General features: G+C 51.0%; 1 protein-coding gene across 4 annotated transcripts in view; it reads left to right on the top strand.

Moving 5' to 3' along the window:
- LOC138402177 (liver carboxylesterase 1-like) overlaps positions 1-19,890 on the top strand; it is a 29,192-nt gene that overhangs the window by 4,857 nt on the left and 4,445 nt on the right. For 2 of the 4 annotated variants that reach the window (XM_069497929.1, XM_069497928.1), the window contains exons 3-12: positions 2,158-2,302; positions 5,143-5,276; positions 6,651-6,804; positions 8,375-8,482; positions 10,934-11,038; positions 13,480-13,518; positions 16,460-16,600; positions 17,033-17,035; positions 17,946-18,026; positions 18,294-18,441. In XM_069497929.1, the coding sequence (XP_069354030.1) occupies positions 2,158-2,302; positions 5,143-5,276; positions 6,651-6,804; positions 8,375-8,482; positions 10,934-11,038; positions 13,480-13,518; positions 16,460-16,600; positions 17,033-17,035; positions 17,946-18,026; positions 18,294-18,441 (1,058 nt within the window). The remainder of the gene's footprint in view (positions 1-2,157; positions 2,303-5,142; positions 5,277-6,650; positions 6,805-8,374; positions 8,483-10,933; positions 11,039-13,479; positions 13,519-16,459; positions 16,601-17,032; positions 17,036-17,945; positions 18,027-18,293; positions 18,442-19,890) is intronic. The other 2 variants (XM_069497926.1, XM_069497927.1) reach the window with 1 other exon arrangement.

Genomic DNA, 19,890 nt, shown 5'->3' with positions numbered 1-19,890 from the left:
CTTTCTCTTATAAATAATATTCACCTTTTATTTTCTTATTGCAAATGTACTACATGCTTATTACAGAAAATTTAGGAAGCACAGAGAAGGAAAAGTAAGAAAATTGAAGTCATGGTTAATTCCACCACTCAGGGAGAATTGCTGGTAATATTTTAGATCACGTTTTCCCAGTCTTTTGTCTGTTGCATACTTTCTCCCTTGAAAACAGTATGATGGATACAGACAGTTTGGATGCCTCTTTGCTCATTCATAAGTTCGTCATGAACATCGTTCTATGCCATTAAATAACACAGCCTGACACTGAATAGCCGCAGCACACTGAGTATTGAATCATAATTAATTTACCCAATTTGATACTTGGAGTCATTAAGTTGTTTTGGATGTTTTTGATAATACAAATAGCACTGTGGTGAACATCCTCTATTAAATCTTTATGCATATTCAAGAATATTTAAAAAAAAATTTCAAGAAATGATATTTCTGAGTCAAAAGTATGCAGTGCTTGTTAAATTTCCCTCCAGAAATGTTCCAACTACATTCTTTCCATTGATATAAGAAACCTCCATTCACTGGACTCTTGCCAATACTTAGTGATATTAAAATAATGATTTTTAGGTATTGGATAGGCAAAACAATTATAATAAACATTGTTTTGCTCTTTCGTTTGCATTTATCTGAGTACTAGTCAAGTTGAATGCTTTCTCTCTTTTTTGACATTTGAATTGCTTTTTTTCTGAATATTCTGCCCTTCTTCTTGGTGATCTGGGGCAAATCTCCCTGAATGGAAATCAGGAAGTCACTTTGCTGACTCTGATTCCGTTTTTTTTTTTTTTTTCTGAGACAGTCTTGCTCTGTTGCCTGGGCAAGAGTGCCGTGGCATCAGCTTAGCTCACAGCTACCTCAAACTCCTGGGCTCAAACAATCCTTCTGCCTCAGCCTCCTGAGTAGCTGGGACTACAGGTGTGTGCCACCAAGCCTGGTAATTTTTTCTATATATTTTTAGTTGTCTGGTTAATTTCTTTCTATTTTTTTTAGTAGAGACGGGGTCTCGCTCTTGCTCAGGCTGGTCTCGAACTCCTGACCTTGAGCAATCCTCCCGCCTCGGCCTCCCAGAGTGCTAGTGCTGACTCTGATTCTGTACTTGACAGTTGTGTCGTTCTGGCAGCTGGGTCCCTCCATCCTCATGTGCATAGTGGGGCTGCGATGCCACCTCCTGGATACATTGAGATCTGGGAACGTTGCTTCTAATGTACTCAGAAATGTAAACCCTGCATAGCGTGGATCTTCCTGGCTATGTGGCCCTGAGCAGGTTCTCTAACCTCTCTGTGCCTCAGGTTTTTCATCTGTACAGTGGGGATAATAATAGAACCAATGTCATGGGGCTGACCTGAGGCCTAAAGACATTAGTACATAAAGAGTACTTAAAATAGTGCCTGACACACTTGGAAGACTCAATAAATATTACCAGTTTTCATCTATGTTGGATCTTTAAATTCTTTCATCAGGGCAACCAACAGAACTTGCTGAGGATGAGTTGATGGTAGAACCGTGACATGTCAGAGCTGGAAGATCCTTCTAGAAATTGCTCCCCTCACTTACACCTGGCAGATTGGGGCCCAGAGCCGGAAAGGAATTCACCCAAGGTTACTCAGCAAATGAGTGGCTGAGGCAGGACTAGAATGCAGATGTCCCCCAAAGGTTTCACTCCTGACCTGTTGCAGGCCCTAAATGTCTGCCACTTGAGTGACTTCTCATGGTGTATGGAAGTCTTCCATGGACTGGAACATGTTTACCTGGTGGAGGAACAGGGTCACCCTTGAGCCCACCATCCGCAGCCCACAGACAGCAGGAAATGTCACCTCCCAGGGAGGGTCAGTATCTCCTCCGCCTCCTCTCCTTGAGCCAGGGCAACCTAAAGCCCCAGGAAGGGGAGAGGTGCCAAGGCCATCTCACTCTGCTTGGCCTTAAAGGCCTTAGCGAGTCCCAGGGACCCACCTGGACCCCCAGATGCCTCCTCCCACTTCCAGTGTCTCGAGTCTCGCAATGGCAAGTCCAATTACAGGCTGAACCTCCCAGATCAAGGCCCGGCCCAGCCCCAGGAGACACCTTGCTTAGGTCTGGTTGAACCTCAGGGGTTCCTCTTTCTCCCCTCCCCAGGTGCTCCCAAGACCCAGTGGGAGGGCAGATGGTCTCCGATCTCATTACCAACAGAAAGGAGAACATTCCTCTCAAGTTTTCCGAAGACTGTCTGTACCTGAATATTTACACTCCTGCTGACTTGACCAAGAAAAGCAGGCTGCCGGTAAGCTGTGGGAACCCCTGGCCCAGACATGCCGGTTCCATTACCACGGGGTCGTCTGGTGCAGTGAGACAGGCAATAATCATATGCAAATTAGTAAATGCATATTTTATATGTTAGAATGTGACAATTGCATTGGAATAGAAAGGAACAGTTGAGCAGGTGAGGGAGGTCAGAAGTAATGGTCCTGTTATTCTCTTGTCTTGCCCTTTGGCACAGTTGGGCGGTGTGGGTGGGGAGGGGTATGGGTGGGGAATGTACCGGTGTGTTACCTTCTCGAGCTCTCAATGCCCAGGCGTGTCTAGCTGCCTATTCATGAGCAGAGCAATGGTGGATGTGCCCAATCACCCAGGCCAAGTTGGGCAAAACAGCCCAAAGGTTCCAGTTGGCCTCACAGCCACGCCCCAGGGCACCTCAGACACCTGCATGCATCAATGATTCACCTCCTCAGCTGGGGTGGAGGCGAAGGCAGCTGGGGAGGGGGCAGCACAGCCAGGACTGTTCAGGGGCCCCAGGGTTTGCACAGGAAACACAGGTTTCCAATGTCAGTTTCCACTGGTGACATGGAACCACCGGGGGAGTTTGCTGTCCATCTGTAACGCACATCGTAATCGTCCCAAGTTCTCTCATGCTCGCTGAAGGACAAGAGTGATTACTCTTCGTTACTAGATTAAGACTCTGATACCCAGAGCAGTTGAGACATGATTTCCAATAGTGTTAGAGCTGGAAGGGGTCTTAGGGAAAAGCCAACAACTCAGCCCTTCTTTGACAGCTAGAGAAACTGAGGCCCAGATGAGAGAATGCAGAGGTGCACAGTAGGGCTGGCAGGACCAGAGCTCATGTCTTTGATTTTCAAATCCGTGTTCTTTGACATGGAGTAGGACATTGAGCATGTGTGTGGCCTTTCCCCAGCACACCAAGGTCCACCTGTGACAACTTTCACCATCCTGTTACAGAGGTGTGGGACAGAGCCCGGGACAAGCCCAGAAGCCCTTTCCTTTGCCTTTGGCCAACCATCTGTTATTTTATGCAGCTAATTTCTCTCCCGAATTGTATTTGGCACAGGCTGGTGACCCAGTGAGTCAGTATTTCCCAAATAAGTGAAGGGCCAGAGATGGGGCAGGCTGCCAGCAGCAGGCTGGAGGGTGGGGGAGGGGAGGTTCTGCTGGAAAACGAGGCGATGCCTGGGGTGGCCAGGGGAAGGTGTCAGCACCCAGCCAGAGCCCCAGGAGCACCCTGGCACGGTGCTGGGAGTGGGGAGCAGGTCCATGAACTTAGGACATGTTGGCCCTACATGGGCTTTGTAAGGCACAAGGAAGTGGGGACAAAGGTTCACTCACTCCCTCATTCATTCATTCTTCTACTTTGTACTCAGTGCCCCCTATGCAAGGTTAGACTTGGGGGTCGGGGAAAGGGGGAACCTGAAACCGATTCCACGCAGCCCCTGCCTGCAGGGATCCTGCCCTCCGGGCTGCACAGACACACGCTGACTTCAGCATGTTACCGCAGACCAGCCCGTGGGCTCAGCCGTCACTCAGAGATGACGGTCACCTCAGCCCCTCCCCAGGAGGGAGGCGGGGATCAGAGGGGCTGTGGGAGCCTGCAGACAGAAGAACCTCTAGTACGGACACAGGATCCAGAACTGCAGGGTCTGGGCTTCAACCCTGGTTCTGCCTTTGAATAGCTGAGACACTTGGGCAATTTCTTAACTTCTCTGTATCTTTGAAAGGGGAGTCATCAGGTGTGCGTGTTCAGTGCCGACTTCCCGGCTTATCTCGGCCCCTGGCTGAGTATGAAGAGAAGCACTTGTGAAACCTCAGGTAGAGGGGGAGGGAGGATCGTAGCCCACCCTAACAGCAGACTTGCTGCGCTGTGGCCACTGGCTGCCGCGTGCTGGGCAGCTCAGCACCTGGACTCTGGAACCAACTGCCTGGGCAAGTCCTGCTTCTGCCACTGGGCTGTGTGCCCTTGGGCAGGTTAAGTGCCTCAGTTTTCCTGTCTGTCAAATGGGACAGTATTAGTACCTGCCTTATGGACAGTTTATTTTAAAATGTTTAGATAGTACTTGGTACATAGTTCATAAGTTATTTTTTTAAAATTAACTGTTATTATTAATTCAGTATATTAATAATTCTTTTAGCCATTCCCACTGCTTCCCTGTCATGTGAGCTCTTTAAATGTGAGAATGATGACTTGTGAATCGTTGTGTCCACTCTCATCCTCAATTCTTATCACAGTCCCCAGCACGTAGCAGGTCCCCAGATAATGTTAGTCAAGTGGTTGAAGATTTCCTGGAGTGGATTCTAGGCTGGGCTTTGCAGGGTGGGTAGGGTTTGGAGAAGCGGAGCTGGCAGAAAGGAGGCGTATTAGGAAGAGATGCCATCTGGGTGTGTGTGCTTACTGAGACAACCCCCTGCGCACAGGTGTGATTCTCCGCAAAAGAGTTAGCTGCGATGCAGCTGCAGTGCAAGCGCTGGCATACGCCTACGCACAGCTGGATGCAAGGTCCAGCATGAGGGTGACGGGAGTATCAGGGAGAACTGGGCATCCTTAGCCTTCGCTCTTATCCCCATGGTGATTGCTCAGCATTGCTCACCCGGGGGTGGGGTGGGGGGTGGCACTGGGGCTGGGGAGAAAGGCAGGAGAACCAGGGTGTGTGGAATGGGGTGCCAGCCTAGGCCCCAGTTGGAAGGGTCAGGAAGGAAAGAAATTGCTTTTTGTAGCCCTTCTGGGCACCGGTGGACTTTGGGTAATGGCCTGCTTGAGTCATGGCCAAGAAGTAGGTAATCAAACCAGACAACCTCTGAGTCCTATAACCAGTGTGGGGGTCCCTCCCTGTCCAGGTGATGGTGTGGATCCACGGAGGTGGTCTCATGGTGGGCGGGGCCTCCACCTATGATGGCCTGGCCCTCTCTGCCCATGAAAACGTGGTGGTGGTGACCATTCAGTACCGTCTGGGCATCTGGGGATTCTTCAGGTAAGTTTCTGGGCTCTCCTGCCTGCACTCCGGTCCCAAAGTGAAGATACTAGGAGCCAGCGCTGGTCATGTCAGCCCTCAGGAGACCTTTGCTAAGTTCCTTATGAAAGGCATCCCAGTCTCCTCATAATCGGACCTCCCTTACCTTCTCATGACCCAGCCACACTTGTTCACTTGTTCCTGAGCTTTTGCATGTGCTCTTCCCTCTGCCTGGAATGCCCACACCTGGCAAACTCCTATTCATCCTGCAAGACCCAGCCCACATGTTACCTCCTCTGAAGTACTCATCTCCTTTTCATCTGTGCTGCCCCAACACGTTCTGTGTTCCTCTCTCAAGCCATTAGATGCAGCGCAGTGGTGAAAGGTTCACACATCTTCCTTCTCTTGGGAAAGGAAGGGAGAGGCAGACCCATGAAAGGACCTGGGTGAATGCTTGTGGGTGAAGGAATGGGGAGCTGGAGATGGGAGGTTTTTGGAGCATCTGAGCCCAGTGAGCCACCCTCCCTGGAGAAGTGTCAGGGTCCACTCATCCCATGTCCTGCTTAAAATATGGCACATTCAGCACTCAAAGCCAGAGGCTTCTCTGTGGGGACAGGGAGCAGGATTATTATTATGGCCACTCACTTTGTGACTCTGTGACTTTTGTGCTGCAGCTGATGCACACAACACCCAGAGAGATCATAAAGGCATAGATTGAGTCATGTCATTCCTCTGCACAAACCTGCAGTGGCTTCCCCCGTTACCTGGGATGACATGCAACGTGCTTCCCCAGGCCCACAGGGCCCTCTCTAGCTGCACCTGCTACATGCACACAGTGCTCACTGGGCCCCGGCCTTTGCACTTGCTGTTTCTTCTGCCTGGAATTGTTGTCTTTGGATATTTGCAAGGCTCACATGCTTCTTTCATTCAGGCTTCTACTCAAATGCCACAGCGTCCCAGAGGCCTTCCCTGGTCATGTGATCTGAAGTAGCACCCACTGCCCACCCCTGCCTTTTCCCTCACCCCATTTTATTTTCCCTCAAAGCACTTTCACTACCTGACATTTTATTCTGTATTTGTTTATTTGTTTGTGGTCTGTACTATGAGCTCACTGTCAGAAATTTTCCCTGTTTTGTTCTTAGATGTGCTATAGCTCCTACGACAGCACTGGGTATGTAGTAGATGCTCAGTAAATTGTGTCCAGATGAGTGAATGTAGAGCCCTACAACAGCACAATGCAAGGGAATGGAAGGCAGGGGAAGGCCCCTGTGTCAGGGGTGTAGAAGCCCAGCCTATTCTGGAAGGCTCACCGGGAGTCCCAAGCCCTGCCTCTAGTCCTGACAGCCCTGCCATGGCATCTGTGCTGCCCACCCCAACCTGTTCTCTTACTCACAGCACAGGGGACGAACACAGCCAGGGGAACTGGGGTCACTTGGACCAGGTGGCCGCGCTGCGCTGGGTCCAGGACAACATTGCCAACTTTGGAGGGAACCCAGGCTCTGTGACCATCTTTGGCGAGTCAGCGGGAGGTGAAAGTGTCTCTGTTCTTGTAAGTGTTCCTGGCACCAGGCCCCACCCCCAGGCTGATGTGGCATCTGATGGGACCTCTTAGAGACCAGCCTGCCCAGCCATAGGCACCTTTGATTACAAGGCCTGGACTAGGGACAGACCCTACTCATTGCCCAGCATCAGGCTGTGGAGAGCTAATGTGCAAACTCTCCTTGGCTCCCAGGAAGCTCAAGGCTCAGCTTTAGGTCTTGGGGCCATAAGAATCTCTGGCACCAGCCAGGATTTCTGGCAGTCCTCTTCTGCCTACTTGCTTGAGCTCTTAATCTCCCCTTCCTTCTCATTTTAACAACAGGACTCAGCTCATTTATTGGGAGGCGGGGGTGGGTATAAATTACACACATGTGAAGGCAAGGACAAGAGCTGGACAGAGGTCATTGTTTGGTTTGAAGCCACATCTACGTGTTGAGGGGACGTGGGCACCGAGAGCAGGCAGGAGCCTCTGCAGAGGTGGTCTGATGGCCCCCCATGCCCAAGAGGGAGGAGGCTGTCTATGGATCTGAGGGACCAGGTGGGCTGGGGGAGGTGGGAGAGGAAAGACGGAATGGAACACAGGATGGGGAGGGAGGGGACAGGGGGAAGTGGGACACAGACACAGTCTGGGGGCGCGAGATGTCCTGCCAGTGTGGGGAATGGGGCTGGGGCGGCACTGAGGGCAGCTGGGATGGGGAAGCAGGTTGGAAGGTGCTGGGAGCTGTGAGGAGCGCTCCAGGTGCCTCGGAGCTGAGCAGAGGGTCAGCCCATTGCTGTGTTTGTCGGTTTCCTACTTGAAGACTCAGAGGAAAATCCTTTCGTATTTGTTAAAGTAGAGAGAAAGGAAAAATACAGATTAGCCCAAAGAAGCAAGATACTATCCACAATCCTACTCCCCAGGGTAGTCACTGTGGACATTTGACATATATTTTTCTAGTTTTTTTTCCTAACACTGTGTATCTATCTATCTATCATCTATCATCTATCTGTTTTTTACAAAAAGACATTCCTTAATTAACATAAGGCACATTAATTACCATAAATGTTAGTATAACATACTATAACATTACACTATAACAAAAATATTTCCCTAAACATTAAACACTCCCCCATAATATTATCTTTTATAATTGCATAGTATTGCATGGTAACAATGAAAAATCACTGATTTATCCAATCTCGTAGTATTGGATCCTTGGGTTATTTCCAATTCTATAACCAGCACGGGCACTCTCAGAAGTCTTGTGTGCCTCCCTGGTCATTTTTCTTCTGAGTAGTGGAAATGCTGAAGCAGAACGGGCGGCTGGGAATTGCCAAGCTGTCTTTCTGTGCTTTTGACTGCTGTGATCTGTGCGTGCCACACTCTTCCTGTTCCGTCCGCGGCTCTGTGCTCCGGCTCCATCACGCTGAGGTTCTCTGGGGCAGGCAGGGCCCAGGGTGAGGCTGGGAAACAGGCCAGGCCAGGTGAGGAGCCCTGGTGCCCTCTGAGCCCCAGGGTCTCCGTGGGATGTGGCCGGGGCAGAGCTGTGGGTGGACCCTCCCCTGGGCATGAACTCTCCTCCCGTCTTCTCCCCTCCCAGGTTTTATCTCCCCTGGCCAAGAACCTCTTCCACCGGGCCATTTCTGAGAGTGGTGTGGCCCTCATTTCTGCTCTGGTCCAGAAGGATGACATCAAGCCCCTGGCAGAGGTAGGTCTCTCACAGGACGCTCCTGGCATCCTCAGGGATCTTTCTTGCTATGAAATGCAGAGGACATTCTCAAAGAGACACTGAAGCTAGATATGCTGAATGGAAAAGGCAAGAAGGCACCTTGCTCAACTTTCCAATTTTATAGCTGTGCAAACGGGCAGAGTGTAGAAGTGACATGCCAAGGTCGACATAGGATCAAAGCAGAGCTGGGATACAAACCCGTCACTGTGGACTTCCAGTGCGTGGCCTGCCCAGGACCACAGCCCTGAGTGTGCCTCAGAGGTTATCAGGAAAGGCTTCTTTTAAAAATGATGAATGAGTCAGCATGACAAAGCTGAGCAATAATATACTTGCTGAGCAATGAGTATTCCAGGGAGAGGATGCAGCATGTGCGAATGTCCTGTGGCCGGAGAAGCATCTTGAAAGTGAGAGAAGGCTGATGTGGCCAGAACAGAGAGCAAGGGGAGCTTGGGGTGTTTTGAGGGTGGGGACATTGGCAGGGGCCTTGCTGCATAGGACCCTGGGGAGGATTTTGTGTTTATCTGGAGAGCGGTAGGAAGAGAGGAAGGGTGACCACAGGGTGGCGCTGCTGAGCAGGGCCCACTGGAGTCAGAGAGGTGCAGGGTTTGGGTGGAGCTGTGGGGGCTGGTTTGGGGCAGCTCAGCCTTCGGGGGCTGATTCGCAGGTGCGGAGGAAATGGAGACACTAAGGATTTTTTTAGAATTTTTGAGAATTTTTTTCAAATTCATTGGTTATAAGCAACAGATGGCCACCGGGGCAGGCTTGAGTCAAGAAGAGGAATTTATTTTTCAAGGAAGCGGAGGTGGTGGGGATGAGGCTGGGCTTTGTGAACAAAAACAGGAGCCAGAAATTGCAAAGTGAAGGGAATCCAGGTCTCTCTGATTCTTGCTCTTCTCTCCCCCTCCCTCCCTTTTCCCCACTCTTCCTCTTCCTGTTGGTTTATTCACCAAGTAAGTTCTGAGCAGGGATTCTGCAGCAGACACTGACCAGGCTCTGGGACCCTGCGCCCTCCCCATGGCCCTGCCACCACGGAGCCCGCCTTGGGTGCATCTGGGCCTTCCTCTCTGGCCGAGCTCTGCTGTCAGTTCCTGTGACCACCCCATCTGGCCCTGGGCTTGGGAACTCGCCTGTGGTTCCGGAAAGTGGTCAGGTTTTTTCTCCCTGTTTAGGAAAATGAGCATGTCTACTCTTGAAGCTCTTCACACCCATCCAAGGCCACTTAGGAGAGAGGCTCACGGCCCCAGCTTTGCTGAACTGCCCCCCGTGGTGCATCAAACTCAGATTCTCAGAAAAGTCCGGGTGACGGTGTGTGGGGCAGACCACCCCCCGGTGTCCCAGACAGGCTCAGGGGAGCCTCTCCTTCAGGAGGGTTTTCTTCTTACTTTTTTTTTTAAGATGAGAAGAAGTTCTAGGTTGGGGTCAGGGGTTCTCCATGCATTCATGGCTGCCTGGGTGGCTGCCTAAGGATAGGGGAGGGCTAACCTGGTCTTAGGTACGTATGACCTTTTAGCTAAGAATCATTTTTCTTTAATTTTTAATCAATAGAAACCAAACAAAAGAAAAATAATATTTCAAATCTATGAAAATGATATGAAATTCAAATGTCAGTGCCCATAAATAAAGTTTTATTGCAACATAGTGACACCCATTTCACTCCAAGAGCAGATTTGAGAAGGTGCAGTTGAGACCACATGGCCCATGAAGCCTCAGATATGACCGTTTATCCCTTTAATGAAAACTTTGCTAACCCCTACCCTGGTTAGAGTCACGTGTGGTTATTGCTCAGGACTCCAGCACGTGACTGTGCAGGTGGAAACTCTTAGCTGTGCCGCAGACGCCCCACTGACTGAGAAGCACCATCCGTGCCTCAGGACGGACGCGCGCTATTTTCCTGTAGGGCCCCGTTTAAGTCACATTCGGTACTTTCTGAAGTGTCTTGGTGCGAATCACCTTATCCAGGCCTCCTGCAATTCTGCACGTTTCAGTGTGTGGGAGACACGGGACCCTCCTACACACTTCCCACGTATTAGCTCATCTTACAAGGTAGGCGCGATCATTATGCCCATCTAAGGGTGGAGAAACCAAGGCCAAATGGCCAGTGTGTGCAAAAGCCAGACTTAGAAACCAGATGGTGGGTTTCAGGGTTCCATACCCTTAACTCCTCTCTTGAGACACTCAGCTTTGAGATCATTATGCCCATTTTAGCAGAGATAAGGCAACACACAGATTGTGTACTTATCGCTTATATCACATTTCAGATTAGGCACAGAGGCAGCACTCTGTGGGCCCCAGAACCCACACGTCTGGTCTAGAGTACTTTCTCCTCCCCCTGCTGTCTTGCAAAGTGGTCTGGGGACAGAACACATCTTTCTACCTTGACGGAGGGAAGGGACAATGCTCTTGAGCTCTTGCTGCCTGTGATCTTTGCAGCAAGTTGCTGTCGCTGCTGGGTGTAAAACCACCACCTCGGCTGCCATGGTTCACTGCCTGCGCCAGAAGACAGAGGAGGAGCTCCTGGAGGCTACACTGAAAATGGTAGGTGGGTCCGTGCTAGTCCCCCCCACCCCCACCCCCGCATGCAGTCGTGGCCCCGGGCTTCATCTTTTCTGCTGTCCTCTTGCTCTGAAAAAACTCCCTGGGACAGTTTTGCACCTCTCAGGAGTCTCTGGATCTGAATAGGGAATTTCCCTTTTCCTTTTTTATTGTAGCATACCTCAGATATCAGAAGTCCAAAAATAACATGGTGAAAAATTACGTAACAATCCCTCAATTTTATGAAAACTAAATATTTTTCCATTCTTTTTTCAGATGTATTTGTAAGAAATTAAACATTACATACTCCCCAGGGGTATCCACCATCCTGAATTTGAGGGATGGGGATACTAAGCACAGAAATTTCAGAATGATGTCACAATTTATCTTGGTTGATTTAGAAACTATGTCAATTATAACCCAATGGTGTCCCAATTTTCTAGATTTTTCTGAAACTCTGCCTCAATTGTGAATCTAGGATAGCCATTCATCCACCCATGCATTCATCCACCATCTTATTATCCACCTACCCATCCACTAATCTATCCAATTCATTGCTATCCTTTAATCAAGCTAATATCAATCCATCTGTGACTCTTCATTCATCTATTTTTAACTCATCCATCATCAATGCACCATCCAGCCCCCTTATATCTTCACTCCATCATCCATTACTCCAAAATCAATGATCCATTCATCACCTACCTCCTAGTTATCATCCATCTCTCCATGTATCCATCCAGTTTATCCAAACTGCATGCATTGACCAACTCCATCCATCCATCCATCCATCCATCTATCCATTCATGCTAAGAGTATGGGGCAGGTGGGGAGAGTGTCAGGGGAGGTGATATGGACATTAGTTGGACATAGTCCTTGCTCACAAGAAACTACCCAAGGAGAAACACACCCATATACCTAGTAGGTTGCATATGGTGGAATACAGAGAGAGGAAATATTCCTTATAGTCATCAGACGTGCTTCACAGAGAAGGTGACATCTGAAGAGTGATGGATGGCTGTGGCAGTCGTCTTTCATTACAGGGAAGCTCAGCAGGACAAACACCCAAGGAATACAGCATGTAGGGCCAATGGGAGCCATTCCCCTTGTGGGAGAAGAGTGTGAGTTGTGAGCTCAGCAGTAGCCTGAGGCCTGGACCCCCATCTGGACACTGAGCACCTGGGGATACTTCTGGAACCCTAGGGCAGGCGTCTAGCTCTGGACTCTGCTTCCATATCCGTGTGTTGAGTCTATCTGGCTTTAGGATTTAAGTGTTGGTTTATCACACTCTAATAAGGTGACCAAAGTGTTCAAAGAATTAAAACACCACTGTATTATAATTACTGAATAGAGCCAAATATTTCAGCAATTCTCCATGTGGCACAAGAGGATCCAGCTTATAAAGAAAGATTTGATTCCTTTGGGAAAACCCAGAATCTAAGATCTCAGGACATTCTTCTGAGATTTTCTGAGATCTTGTGGAAGTACTTCCATGATTCTCCACTGCCTCCAACACACACACACACTCCTGGCTGGTGGGCTACAGTCTATAACGGAGGAGCCCTCACTCATCACTTCCTGCATACAGGTCAGACCTGGTAGCTATAGTGCAACATTGCAATCACTGCAATCTTGGTGAACATCAAAGAGAAGCATGGGGTGGAATGAGTTTCAGGGAGCTTTTATGAGTCAGGACTTTCTAATGCAAGATGAGAAAACTCAAGTTGTGATGAGCAGAAAAAGAAATCTTTCTAAAAAAAAATTCAGGTAAGGGAAAAGTCCAGCACTAGATGGCTTCAGGCATGGCTGGATCCAGATGTTTATAGGATATTATTGGGAATCTACATGTCTCTATCCCTCAGGTTTGCACTCCACTGTGTTGGCTTCACTCTCAGGCAGATTTGTCCCCTGAGGAGGTTAAAGACAGCAGCACTCTAGACTTATATATTACCTGCTTAGAAACCCTCTTTCTCAATAATTTTAGCAAAAGTTTTGAGGTACACTCTGTTGGACTGACATAGGTAAGTTCCCATCCCTGAAATAATATCTGTGTTTAGGGAGATGGAACACCCTGTGTTGCATTTAAGTACCTGAGTTTATGGAGTGAGAGAGGGGAAGTGGGAGGTCCCCCAAAGGGAAATTGGGAACAAGAAGGGAAATGGGTGGCGGGCAGGTCAGTCACCAACAGCAGAGGGCCTCTCCAGAGCTCCAGCTACCCTGGCCAGGGTCCCCGGGGCCTGTGTTTCCCTTGCTGGTGCCTGCCCCTCCCCCACTGAACCTAAACCCTGTGCTCACGCCCATGGAGCCGGTGTCCTGCCCACTTCCTCTTGGCCCTGCCAGGGTGGCACCAGGAGGGAGAACCCGACACCTCTGGTGCACAGCCACAAAGATCAGCTTTCTCCCGGGAAGCTTCTCACCCACATCCTCTGCCTTTGTCTCCACAGAAATTTTTTGTGATTGATTTACTTGGAGACCCCAGAGAGGTAAGGACCTTTGGTTTCTTGATAATAGAGTTTCAGTCTTAATATCTTTAACCTCCAATTGACTCCAAATGAAAGAATTCTCCCTTGTGGAACCCCAGTAACTCCTGGTGTGTATGATGCTGAGGCCCAGAGAGGGGCAGTGACTTGCCTGGGGTAACACAGCCAGGGGACCAGAGGCAGGACTGGAACCCATTCCTCGGACTCACAGTCCAGTGCTCCCAGGCATCAAGTCTGAGTCCCTGGGCTCACCCACCCCTCTTCTTATTCACCTTTCCTCTGCCCAACATGGCCCTGAGGGAGGAGGCTGGACCGGAGCCTCCCACTGTCAGGAGACAGAGGTCACAGGAGCCTTCCCTGAGGGTACAGATCCCCTGGGAGGCCACAGGTTCATCTATACAGGGGGAGCCTGGAATCTCAGCCTGAGGACCCCCCTCCTCTCAGCACCTGGGATACTCCAATAGTATCCACTCCATTTTTTCCTATTGTCCCCCCAACAAGTTGCCAGGGTCTGGTGACATCACCTGTGCAGCATCTCACAGTCCTGCCCTCTCTGCTCCCCCCCCTGGAGATCACAGCACTTTTCCCCGAACAGGTCTTGTGAGGATTGAATGAGAGTCACGTGGCCAATCAGCTCGGGCTTTGTAAGCACTGCCCGCGTGCCAGGACCTGACTTGGGAGCTGGGGACGTAGCAGTGACACACACAACATCCCTGCCCCTTAGAGCCTTCCATTCCAGTGGGGCCGTGTACAGTAAAGACCAAATGAAATATGCAGTGTGTTGGTGATGGGCGGTGTTAAGGGATGGAGCTCACCGGTGGTTTGAACTTACGTAGCAGGGTCAGGGACAGGCTGAGTGAGAAGGTGGCATCTGAGCCGGGCTCCGGAGGGGGGGAGGCAGCTGTCAGGGAAACTGGAGGGGCCGTCCAGGCAGGGACGGCTGCTGCGCTGGTCCTCGCTGAGGCAGGAGGCTGGTCTGCAGAGCTGGAGAGGAAGGAGCCAGGGGACAGACGGGCTGGAGGCTAAAGAGGTAATGGGAGGTGGGAGGTGGGAGGTGGGGGTGGTCACTTGAAGCACTTGGACTTTGATTTGGAGTGAGAGGGGAGGCTTCAGAGGGTTTTGAACAGAGGAGAGACATGATCTTGGATTTTACAAAGGTCTCTGTCTGCTGTGTTGAAAGTAGACAGTCGGGAAGGGGCCTGGAAGGTGCAGAGAGACCAGCTGGGAGGCTGCTGTGCTGGAATCATCCAAGCCAGGGGTCGTGGCGGCTGAGACGAGGCCACAGCAGTGGGGTGGGGAGTGGCTGGAGTCTGGATATGTTGAAGGACTGGCTGGTGGGATGTGCGGACGGACAGCGCGTGAGGGGCGAGAAAGACGGGCGTGAAGGATGCCCCAACAAGGTCATACTTGTGGCCCACACAGGGCCACCATGTGCAGCCACTGAGTGGACAGTGGCAATTACTGTCACTGTCACTGCTGCTGATGCCAGTCTTCCCCCTGTGGATGCCATCCCACTCAGGCCTTCATTGTCTCTCTCCTGCACTTTCACTATCTTCTACCCCCATTTTCCTCACCTGTCAATCCCTTTCAGTGCCCAGAGCCCACGGCAGGTGGTGAGCTCCTCCCCCCCAGGTGGCCCGTCCTGTTCCCGGCTTCCCAAGGCAGGAACTGCACAACCTTTCAAGGCAGCCGTAGTCACACCCGATCCTGTTCTCTATAATCAAACGTACTGGATTAGGGTTTGGTCCTTGTCCTGCTTGGTTGAGTTCTCGTTACAGACCCCTCTTGTCACCAGCCAGAACTGGCCTGTCACTCATTGCTTTGTGCAGAACAGACATGGCACCTGGAAAACACAGTGTGTCAGAGAGATCCAATGAGCCAATACTCTGTCTTCTTGTATTTCCTCTCATACGACCAAGTGTCCTTTTCACAGTCCATTTAGGGCTATATTTTTGCATTTTGTTCTTTGTGTTAGTTAGAGATCTCACCGTTTCAAACGCTCCCCAGAGTCCTGCTGCAGCGATGTCTCATGTTCCTAAGCCCAGGGACGCTGCGCTGTGTGTGACGGGGAAAGTACCCGTGTCAGGCGAGCTTTGCTGAGCGATGAATCGTAGTGCTGTTGGCCGTGAGATCAGAGTCAATGAACAGTACAGCACACCCGGGAGGAAGGGGAGGAAAGGTGCCCGTCCACACCTGAGGCCAGTGTGGACAGTGGTAGAATCTGCAGTGTGTGATGAGCTACGGCAAGGACGGAAAAGCAGCTACAACTGCAGACTCAGGAGACGATGAAGGATTTTGTAGAAAGCACAGTGGACGGCACTGCTGTGGGGCGGAAACCAAAAATATTTACAGCCATGGGATCCAAGGTGAGGAAAATGTGAAGGCCTTCCTGGATGGTGTTTATTACAAATAAATACTATATAAAAGTAGTTCTTTAAAGAAATATCTATTACATGAAATGTCTCCAAACGGAAACTCATGCATAAAATAAGGTCCCTGAATATATTGTGTCCAGAGGCTCCCAGGACCTGACGCCGTATTTCCCCTTCCAGTGGCGACTCGGCACTGGTGCGGCCGGCGCTCAGGGCAGCGCTGTAGAACCCAGCATGGCTGCCGTGAATGACGAGGGTCTCCCGCAGAGAGACTTACAGAGACAGACACCCTTCCGTGGAAACACACAAAACTATATATAGAATACATGTATTTACGCTGAGTGACATTTCGGGTCTCCCCCCGGTGACCTTGCCACTGCCAGCCCCTGGTTGAAGTCCTACCGTCTGGGGTCACACAGACTTTGCCCCCTTGGTCAGGACCCTGAGCTTCTGTGGCCACTGCCTGGGGCCACACAGGCCCATGTGCTCCCCTCGCCCTCAGGCAGGCAGGTGGGGGACAGGGGTGCTGTCTGGGGAGGGGGGGCTCAGACGTTGTCCTGTCTCTTCCCCAGAGTCACCCCTTCCTGCCCACGGTGGTGGACGGAGTGCTGCTGCCCAAAAGCCCTGAAGAGATTCTGGCCGAGAAGAATTTCAACTCTGTCCCCTACGTTGTCGGCATCAACAAGCAAGAGTGTGGCTGGATCCTTCCAACGGTGAGCACGTGCAGCCTCAGACAGACTCAGCGCTCTCCCCAGTCAGCCCTCTCCGCTCCGGCCCCAGACGTCCTCCTTCTCCAAGTCCCCATCTGAGTCCAGGGCAGCTGGCCCCCTCCCTCACGAGTTGTCATTTCCATGGAAACCTCTGGGATGGCCCAGCTGTGATGGGGGTGGCATGGCCCTGGGAACCCCTCTCCCCAACACTCTGATCGTCTTCCAATGAGAGAATCCTGCGGTGTCCGTGCCGGGAGGGCCTGTGGAGGTAACGGTTGTGCAGATGGGAAACGGAGGAGCCTGGAACGGGGAAGGAGCTCAGGCGTTGAGGCGAGTCAGGCCTGGGCCTGGCAGCTTCTCACCTTGGGCCCGGTGCGCAGTTTCCCCATAAATCTCCACACAGGCTCTCAGTCATCTCTCTGGAGAGATTCAGAGCAGGTCGGTTCTCCTGGAGTTAAGATTGACTCTAAATGCGCAGCAAGACCTTCCTTCCTGTCCAAGATAACAAAGCCAACCCTAGTTAGAGCAGGAGGACAGGTTTTATCCAGAAACACCATTGCAACAGGGAATTGTCCGGTGTGGACGGGCCCCACATCCCTGAAACAAAGGCTGAAGATGTTCTGAAGCCTGGGCTGTGCTGAGGGAAAGCACGGTGGGGTGCGGAGTTGGGGCTGGTTAGTCCCTGAGGCCAGACCACCTGGATCTGTGAGTCCACTCTTCCCTGGAGGAGAAACAGGAGGCAGGGGTGTGAATGGCAGCGAGGCCCTCCCTGAAGTGAGGCTGTAATCTTCGCACAGGACTGGGAGGGAGGCCCAGGGATATCTCCCTGGAGGTTTGCACTTCATAGCCAGGCCCCTCAGCTCCTTGAGGAAACAGTGTGGGTGGTAGATTTGCATCCCGAAGGGCAGAGAAAGGCCTCATAACTGGAAGCTTTCTAAAGTCACTGCTCTGGGAGGGGCTCAGGGGCCTCTGCCTGTCACCAGGTTTTGGCTGCAGCAAAGAGTAAGTTCCCTGGCAGGTGGAGCTTTCTCAGCCAGGTGGCTGGGGCCACTGTAGGTTCATGAGCAAACACACACACACACACACACACACACACACACACACGTACTCACGCTGCACAGTCTTCCAGTTTCTGTTAAATTTTTTTTTTTACCCTCTTTGCAATTCTTAAATTTCTAGGTGTAAGTGCATTTGATTCATTGATTTTCCCAATTCATAAAAGACCCATGGTTTTTATGGCCCAACAAAATTAGAGGACCTACAGCCTGTGTTGTTGTGGTTGGTTGGTGAGGTTGGCTGTTGTTCATTCCTGAGGATTTACAAATGCTTAACCATTTTTTTTTAATAGTTGATGGGCTATCCACTTTCTGAAGGCAAACTGGACCAGAAGACGGCCACGTCACTCTTGTGGAAGTCCTACCCCCTTACTGTAAGAGTCTAGGAATTGTGGGAATTGGGTGAGATCCAAAAAGGGACAGGGACTTGTCCCGAATCACAGATCAATTAAATTATAGAATGGAGACTGGGGCTTGGGGGTTCTGGCCCTCATTTTTCTACCATCCCTACTTCACCACCCGGGTGGTCGGGGGAGTTGCCCAGGGCTGGAGAGGTTCTCCATCGATGCAAGCCTTGCTGACTGGCCAGAAAAGCTGCACTGCTCACCCGGGAACGTGGTCACTGTCTTGATCTGTTTCAGGGCATCCCCGAGGAGCTGACTTCGGTAGCCATTGAGGAGTATTTAGGAGGAACAGACGACCCTGTCAAAAAGAAAGACCTGTTCCTGGACTTGATTGGAGATGTCATATTTGGTGTTCCATCTGTTATTGTGGCCCGACACCACAGAGGTGAGTCCCAGAGGTTGGACAGCAAAGGAACATTGGCCACACCAGCTCCAGTATTTGACCTGCCAACCTCCCAGCATAGACAGATGTGGACACTGCCGAGGGTCAGGCCTCACAGGCAGGTTCCATATGACATGGGGTGTGGCGCTGTCCTATTTTGGGTTCTGCCTGCAGCAGACTCTGAGAAAATGGTCCAAATGCATGTAGTTTATTTGTCAGGTGATGCCAGGAAACAGCAGCAGGGAGGTGGGGAAGTGTCAGAGGAAAGAGGTGGAAGACCATCCGTGATGCATTGCCAAGCAGGTGTCCACTGTGCACAGCTGGAGCTGGGAGCTCTGGGACACAAGCAGAGGACATGGCTCGGGGTTGTCCCTTCTGAGCAGAGGGAGCTGGGGTCTTTATCCACCGGCTCTCAGTTGTCATTGGTTGAAGGCTGTTCCAAGGAGTTGTTAATTCCCTGGTATCTTGACCGAGGGCACACATGGGTCCATTAGTCCCTGAAGGGCTGACAAAGGCCTCAGGCGAAGAGGTGGATGCTGGTGGTGGATGTCAGGCTGGCAGGCCCAGAAACAGGGCATGTGAGTGATGTGGGTGAGGCAGCAACAGCATCTGCTACAAGGGCTTCCTGCCTGGGATGATGGTGGGATGTGGGCTGGAGGACAAATATTGGAAGATGGCTCTCAGGAGGTTTCCAAGGTCAGAGCTGACGGCAAACTAGTTTCTTAATTAGTGCAGCTGGGGGCACAGTGGGAGACAAGCACCGGATCAAGATGGTTGTCCAGGACCAAGAAGGCCAAACGGAGGGAGGAGTAGCAGGTGTGGGTGGTCTGGAGAAGTCAGTGTCTGTGGCTGCAGGTTTTGTCCATCTTGGTGAGTGCTGGAATGGACAATCAGAGGGCCAGGTGGGGTCTACCTTGAAACCTTCTGACACTGACGGAGGCTGTGTGGGTGTGGTGTGAGGTAAGGATGCACAGGCTCACCTAGAGAGGTGTCCTCTTCCGGGTGCCATTTTGGGTCCTCCCAGACCCACCTTTTCCTACCAGCTCTCCTTTGCCTAGTCTGCAAGCCTGCAAAGGGTTCTGTGGTCCAGACCACTCTCTTTTCACCATGCTGGAAGCATTTTGAAATTCAGGACTTTATAAGCTTGCTAAAACCTAGCTACAGCTTACCCAGTATGTGCCCAGGCACAGCCGCGTACAGGCAGGTGCAGGTGCTCGTCTCCACTTCCTCCTCCCGAGGGTCCTGAGGGGCCGACTGGGATTCAGTCTGTTCTTTTATGAACTTAGTTTTGCATGTTGCCATGTGTCTGATCTGTGAAGTTCTCTTCTACATCTTCTGCTGGCCTGGCTACCCGAGACTTGTGTTTTTTATCTGATATTTCATGTCTTTGAGTTGCTGGGTCTTTTTGCCAGGACTATACCTATTTTATCAACTTTCATTCTTCTGTATTTG

Source organism: Eulemur rufifrons, chromosome 23 (genome assembly GCF_041146395.1).
Source record: "Eulemur rufifrons isolate Redbay chromosome 23, OSU_ERuf_1, whole genome shotgun sequence".
NCBI classification, from domain to species: Eukaryota; Metazoa; Chordata; class Mammalia; order Primates; family Lemuridae; genus Eulemur; species Eulemur rufifrons.
Note: the sequence above shows the minus strand (reverse complement) of the source record. Positions and strands in the feature narration are given on the sequence as shown.